The sequence below is a fragment of the Equus przewalskii genome, chromosome 1 (genome assembly GCF_037783145.1).
Source record: "Equus przewalskii isolate Varuska chromosome 1, EquPr2, whole genome shotgun sequence".
Classification (NCBI taxonomy): domain Eukaryota; kingdom Metazoa; phylum Chordata; class Mammalia; order Perissodactyla; family Equidae; genus Equus; species Equus przewalskii.
Window position 1 is genome coordinate 27,343,318 of NC_091831.1, and position 7,677 is coordinate 27,350,994.

General features: G+C 48.0%; 1 protein-coding gene across 8 annotated transcripts in view; it reads right to left on the minus strand.

Annotated features, from left to right (window-relative positions):
• The window catches only part of CNNM2 (cyclin and CBS domain divalent metal cation transport mediator 2), a 156,528-nt gene extending 149,463 nt beyond the window's left edge, over positions 1-7,065 (minus strand). For all 8 annotated transcript variants that reach the window (XR_011521997.1, XR_011521995.1, XR_011522003.1 and 5 more), the window contains exon 1: positions 3,219-7,065. Coding sequence is in view for 4 of the 8 variants with exons in the window: in XM_070556715.1 (XP_070412816.1) it covers positions 3,219-4,836 (1,618 nt within the window). In the remaining 4 variants the exon portion in view is untranslated. The remainder of the gene's footprint in view (positions 1-3,218) is intronic.
• Between the last annotated feature and the right edge of the window lie 612 nt (positions 7,066-7,677).

Here is a 7,677-nt window from a genome sequence, read left to right on the forward strand (position 1 = left end):
CAGGCCAAAAATTTTATTTATTTTAATGGCAAAAGTGGGGACACCAACTGTTAGGTACCACATCACAGAAACACTGGATGTGAAGCCATCTGTATGTTTAAATACATTTCTGTGTCTGTTGCCCAACAAGCTCCGAGGCAATGTTTTGACAAAAGATCAAACTTCGCACTCACTTAAAATAGAAATGCATAATGAGGATCCAGGGGACCAGCATAGCAGAATGGTAGACCACTGTCACGCACCTGAGTTAAAACCCCAAATCAACAACCTGCTGTGTGACCTTGAACAAATCATTTAACCGAAGCCTCAATATCCTCATGTGTAAAACGGAGATTCCTTCACTCAGACATCATGAGATTTAAACAAGGTGATTCATGGAAAGCCTCCAGCCCTGTACCTGGCACAGAGCAAATAACTAAGAAATAATAATAATAAGCTAACTGGAAAATTAGCATAATTACTGTCTTCCAACCTCAAGTAGAGCTAAGAGTTTCCTGGAAACCAGGCAAAAAGTTCTAATTGTCAGAAAGAAGACATTCACATACGCTTATGTAAAGGCAGCTTTTCGTTTCTTTCCACATTACAGAACCTTTCCCCTCCTTAGTAAAGAACAACTCAGACTAATGATGTACAGCCATACACAGGAAAGGCTTCCTGCAGACATTCTTAATTAGGAAGGATAATTTTCAATGAGATCCGGATTAATGATCTAACCAGTTTTGGGGATTACAGTTGGTATTGTTAGGAGAAAGAGGGGAAGAGAGGAAGAAAAAGGCTTCAAACCATTACACACACCATTATTCAATAGAGAAAAAACAACAGAAGGGTGACTGTTCATATTCTTTCATAAGTGAATTAGAAAATGAAGGAAAAAAATCAGGTGAACTATTCTACCTCATATAGAAAAACAAACTAACACAGCTGTCAGTACGGTTAAAGGCACCAAAAGATCAAGAAAGAGAAGGCGAAATATCAGTTATTCCTATAGGTTAAGTAACAACACCCACTCTGTCCCTTTAAGATTATGGCTTGAATTTCCCATTGCAACCCACTGTCTTTGCCTGTTCTTCTGAATATGTCACTAGCTTGAATGTACATTTAACTTGTACCATCTTCTTAACCAACTACATCATTCTAGTTAAGGACAAAAATAAAATCGTGTGCATTATTATTTTTCTGGAATTCATGGGAAAATGTTAGTAATTCAATCATTTAAAGGATACATTTCAAAGAAAACACTGTGAGAGGTAATTTTGGGGGAAAAAACAGTTCCTCATGAAAACAAATTAGTCACAGGAAAATTGCTCAAGGACAACCAAAAACAAATCTCAAAATAATGCAAATTTTGAAATTTTGAGTTAGGGGCAGGATTAATGAGTTGTGAGGTGGAGAGTAAAATTCTCAAAGAAAAAAGATGCAGGAATAAAGAAAAGACTAGTATATACTAGTGATATCGACCCATGAGTAGATGTGCAAAAGTTCTGAATAATAAAGAAAAACAGAGACTAAGTTATCTGTATCAATATTGGGAAATTTAGCAACAAAAAGAAAATAAAGTACTATTTCACAGGCATTTTCAAGCATTTCAATATATCTTTCTGTATTGCAGATATTCCTGCAAAATGAAACAAGAGACTGGTTAGATGCTCTAATTAACAATTTAGTAGTGAAAGAATAATGACACCCCCAAAAGGAGTTCTGTCACCTAGAGATAATGGGCATTTTCTTTTTACTATTTAAGAATCCGGAAGAATCTCCTTCTGCTTTTAAATGCAAATTACCAATCTCCAAAGCACATTCTGCTCTATTCCTTTATCTGAAAATTACTGCAATGTGGTCCTGTTCCAGAGAGGACACTATTCAGGCAGGAAAACGGAATTAGGACAAGCACACACTCTGTGAATATGTTCAGATCATCACATCCAGTGAGCTGTCACCATTTACACGTGGCCATTTTCAGTGGAGAGACCACTATTGGTGACCAAAATTCTATTTGAAGAAGGAAAACTTAATTTTGAGACTACTAGGTCATTAAAGGTAACATACACATTTTAATACGTGTGCATGGACTAGCATCAAAGCAATGAAAACACTCAGCATCTCTTGTTTTCAAATAACAACACTAGCTATTTACTGGAAACATTTTTAAAGGTAGAATTCCAGTAATAGTAGTAGGCGTTGTTATTTACCTGTTCGTTACATGGTAAAACAAACAAACAAAAAATACCACGATGCAAACAAAGGGGAGCACACCAGATTCTGCACTTCTCTTCCCTGTTATAACTCCCTGGAATGGTGAGGGGTGACTTGAAGGCACACTTCAAGCTCACGTACCAGGTGATCAAGGTTAAAAAGAATCCTTTTAAACCAGAAAGACTCAAGAAATAAGTAAACCATAAGAGGAATTCATCCTATTGTTAAAGGTTCAAGCTTTCTGCCGAAACCACACTTGGTTTGGGGAATTTTATTTGCTGTCAGGTAAACACAACTAGTGAAGAAAGCTAAAGAAGATAAAGCCTTGTAAAAGGCTAACTTACCACTAGTCTTTCCAAGTTATATATTAATAACTAACTTTAGTTTTTTTAAAAAACCCTCGTTTCCAGTTAAGGCAAGTCACATCCAAATGCGTGAATTCTTTGGGTGATATTTGGCTTACCCCACTCCCTATCCTCAAAGGCAGACCTCAGTCTTTCCCACAGGCCACTAGACAACCAGTATCAGCAGCTACTGAAAATGCACTTCCAATCTCTGAAACGTCAATGAATGGTTTAAGGAGGAGGAAAAGGATTGTACTGGGTTCAGAAAAGCTATTTAAATGTTTTCCAAATGCTTGCGGTTAGTACGCATCAACCAAATGGTATAGCATGGCATCAGCCGGTCCCTACTTTCATCTACCCACTCAGAACCCGGGCATGAATGCAGCAGGCCCTTCAAAACCAGAAAGCTGGGGAGAGCATCATGCACAGAAAATAGGAAGCCTGCTTTTTGATATGAGAAAAAGCAAGAGATGGCAGTCTTGCGCTTTTAAAGACCCTAGAAGCTCTTACTAGTTTAATCCACCCCCAAATCCACACCACCCTTTCAACTTTGCACTTAAGAAGAGAGGAGAAATTCCGGTCAGCTCGCCTTGGAGGGTAGGTCTGAGGGTAGAGGACTCAAGGAGGGAGGAGGATGGAGAGAGAAAGAGCAAGCCAATGAAAGATACCAAAATTTCCCACCTTTCTTAAATTCTTCCAGCATAGCGTCCAACTTGGTGTCATTGAAAACAAAGTGCAAGGGGTGATTATAAAATTTAGTGATGGTTTTCAGGGGAGTACAGTCATCTGGATCCACGAAGGCCAAGTCTTTGACAAAGAGGAGGTCCACGATGTTGGAGCGCTCCCCCTCAAACACCGGAATGCGAGTGTAGCCGCTCTCCATGATCTCTGACATGGTGTTGAAGTCCAGAATGGCTTCGCCGGTGATCATGAAGCAATCCCGGAGCGGAGTCATCACGTCCTCCACCGTCTTGGTGCGGAGCTCCAGCGCCCCTTGGATGATGTTCAGCTCCTCTTTAACGAGGTCGTTGTAAGGGTCGGTGACCCGGAGCATCTCCAGCAGTTTCTCCCGGTTATAGACCGTGCCTATCTCCTGGCCCAGGACGCAGTCCAGCAGTTTGCTGACCGGATAAGAAGCGGGGAAGGTCATCATCATAAAAAACTTGGTGAGGAAGATGGTGTTGGCTCCTACAGCCAGGCCGTGTCGGGAGCAGATGGCCTGGGGCACGATCTCCCCGAAGATGACGATGCCGATGGTGGAGACCACCACCGCCACGAGGCCGGAGCCGGCGATGTCGTCGAGCAGGATGGTGAGCGTGGTGTTGACCAGCACGTTGCCCAGCAGCAGCGAGCACAGCAGGTAGTTGCCCTGCCTGCGCACGGGCTCGATGCGCTTGGCGTAATTCTTCTCCTTCTCCGTGCCGCAGTTCTGCACGATGCGCAGCTCCATTGGGTCCAGGGCCATGAGTCCCAGGTTGAGGCCGCTGAACATGCCGGACAGGCACAGGAGCAGCGAAATGAAGATCACCTGCAGCCAGAAGGGCAGCAGGAACTTCTTCTCCTCGCCCACGATCATCTTGGTGTCCTCGCCGTCGTGGTAAATCCATGTGGTCTCGGCCCACGGGGGCGGCGGGAGCCCGGCCACCCCGGAGCCGCCCTTGCCCCCGACAGCGCCACCCGCGGACCCCGGGCCACCGGCGCCCAGGGCAGGCGTGGAGAGCGACGTGCACAGGTAATAGGACTTGCTCTTCTCCATCTTGCGCAGCGGCTTGATCTCGATCTCAATGATGCCCGATGTACGGCGGTTGAGAATGATATGGGGCAAGATGATGATATCTGAGGTGCGGATGCCGCAGCGCTGGGGGCCGCTGTCCGGCTCTGGAGGCGCGGGACCCCCAAGCCCGCGCTCGCCGGGATTGTGGCGCCGCCGCTCGTGCTCGGTGAAGGCGATGCGGGACCACGTCTCGTTGTTGATGTTCTGCCCGTACACCCGCAGCTTGACCCGGGTCCGTTCGCTCACCCGCAGCGCCCCCCCTTCCATGAACGACACGTCGTTCGTGTCCTCTAGCCGCAACCCGATGATCACCGTCTCCTCGTTCTCGCCCGCCGCTGCGCAGCCGCCCGCGCCGCAGCAGCAGCTCAGCAGTAGCAACGGCAGCAGCCGCCCCGCCGCCTGCAGGACCCCCCGGCCGCGGGCGCTGAGGCTGCGGCGCGCCGCCATCTTCCAAGTGGGCAGTGCAGCGGCTGCCTGCCCGCCCGCCATCTTTACTTCGGGTTCACAAGAGCCACAGCCAATCATAGGGTGGCTGCTCCAGCTGCGGCTTCATCCTTCCCACCCGACGGCACGAGCGCAGGCACCGGCCCCTGGGAGAGATTGCAACGGAGCGTCCCCACCCGGTGCTCAGCAGCCCGCCTCCCTGACTGACACTGACTCGGCCTCCGCCAGCTGAGGGTCCTCTAGCCTCGCGGAGGGGGGGCGGAGGGGAGCGCCTGCCACTCCCGAGAGAGGCAGGCCAACCAGCCAATCACGAGCGGGCGCCCGACCCCGCCGCCAGGGGGCTAGGATGGGGGCGTGGTCGCGAGCGGCCCCGCGGACCAATGACAAGGGACGTGGGTGGGACGATGAGGGCAACTGTCCTCCCCAGCACGCCAAGTTTCCAACTGAAAGGCGCGTGACTCTTGTGTATGTGCGAGGGGAGGAGGTGTGGCCGGCCGGGGCCCGACAGCCAGTCACAGACGAGAGCTGTACGAAAGGGGGCGGGGCCTCCAGTCCCGCTGCCAATGAAATGGTGCCGTGCACAGGGCCGGTGCTCCCTGAGGGGCCTCGGTGGTAGATCGCCGCGCCTGGGTCGGCATGGTTGGACTAATATCTTGTGGAGCAAGTTGGCCGGTTCTCGCTGCACCGCTCTGCCTGCTCCCAAACGCTCAATGCCCGTGCACAGAGGGCTGCGCCTTCTGCCTCAGGAGCCAAGAGTCCCACTAGGGGCGGCTGAAGATGCACATTAGCCTAAAAAGAATCCAGGGCACTTGGCCACGCCACTCTCCTCTATTTGTGCGGGCCGCTCCGGCTGGGATAAGCGAGGCCTGGGTGACCCCAGCAGCCACCGACCGGCTCGTCTGCAGCCTCTCACTTCTCCTTAGGAGAGGCGCGCTCTCTGCAGCTCGCGGTCAGGTGGCGCCACCTTCCGGCTGCATGGGCGCCCTGCAACGCTTTCCAGGTCTGCCCCAAACTCCAAAAGGTGTGCTGGGGGGTGGGGAGGTTAGAGTGAAGCAGTTTCCCAAAGCTCCTAGTCATAAGAATCCCCTCGTATTCCTGCTGAAAGTCTGTACTCCCTGGACCCCAATCCACATGTACTGAAGGGGTAGGACCCATGCAACTTTAGGGAATGGGAGAGGGCAGATATCCTAAGCAGACCCATAAAGGCGCATTATTAATCACCTCTTTTTTTGTATTCTGCAAGCCCATTTTCATCCCTTTTTGTAAACCAATCAGACGTTTCTGATTAATTTCTGCTGGAGATGATTGCAATGTCCTCCTAACTGGTCTCTCCTCTTCTACACCTGCCTCCTTCCCTTCTCAACCCAGCAGCCTGAGTGGTTTTGTTAAAACAGACCCTGTAGCTCCCTCTTTTGAAACCCTCCACCAGCTTCCCATCTCACCACAGTAAAAGCCACAGCACGGAACAAATCCGACAAGGTTCTCAAGAGTCTGCTATCTCCCCTTACTTCTCTGGGGAGCATCACCTGCTGCTCCAGCCAGATTTTCCTAGCTGCTTCTCCTTCTGTCCAGGGACGCTCCCCTGGGAGCCTGTCCACTTGCTGTTGTTTCCTGTGCCTGGGACTCTCTTCCTCCAGGTGTCAGCATAGCCCCTTAGTTCACCTCCTTCAGAACTGCTCAAAGGCCACCTTTTTTTAACTTGTAAATAAACGCTCCCTCTACACCCTCTCTGCTTTATTTTCCTTCATTTAGTTATTATCTGTCTCTTTCCACTGGAACTTGACCTTCCTGAGGGCAAAGATTTTTGTCTGTCTTGCTCACTGCTGTATCACCAGGGCCTCAAAACAATATTTGTAGAATGTTAAAGAAATGAAAGGATTTTTATTCCGATTATTTCAAATAATGACCGAAGTCTAGTTCCTAGTCTTTCAGTTTCTGGTGCTACTTCCTCCACCCACAATTCTCATACTCCTATATTTGGAAAATAAGTTCAGATGAAAAAACTCAATTCACAAGCTTGGCATGCATTTATAAAAATAGCATTATCAGGGCCGGATCCATGGCCTAGTGGTTAAGTTTGGCACACTCAGCTCTGGTGGCCTGAGTTCAGGTCCTGGATATGGACCTACACCACTAGTCAATGTCCATGCGATGGCAGCGACCCACATACAAAGTAGAAGAAGATTGGCACAGATGTGAGCTCAGGGCAAATCTTCCTCAAGCAAAAAGAGGAAGATTGTCAACAGATGTTAGCTTAGGGTGAGTTGGGCGAATCTTCCTCAGCAAAAAAGAAAGGAAAAGAAAAAAGAAAGAAAGAAATAGCATTATTGAAGTTTAGAAGAAAAAAATTGAGTTTTTAGGGATATCTGACAAAAGTTAAGGATAGATATGGTCCTTCTAGGTCAGCTGATTGAAAATGAAACTTTTAACTTCATAAAAAGTTTAACTACAAATGTGTTTAAGGGAGCTAAGAGGGAAGAAGATTAAAGGCTCTCAAATGCTGAACGTACACTTGTGGGATAAGAGTGTGGAGAAAGGGGTGGGGGAGAGTTTGCCAAACCTACGGACCTATCCTGTGCATTTCAGAGAAAGCTAGAGCAGTCAGGAAAATGTGGCATTCAGCAGTTTAGAAGCAAGTTAGAAATTCAGGACTTCATAGCAAAAATGTCAGAAAGGACCCATGGAGACAATTTACAATATAAAATAAACCTAGCTCTTCGGATCCCGGGTGCAGACATGGCACCGCTTGGCAAGCCGTGCTGTGGTAGGTGTCCCACATATAAAAATAGTAGAGGAAGATGGGCACGGATGTTAGCTCAGGGCCAGTCTTCCTCAGAAACAAGAGGAGGATTGGCAGATGTTAGCTCAGGGGTAATCTTCCTGGAAAAAAAATGAAAAATAGAAATAAAAAACAAACCAAGC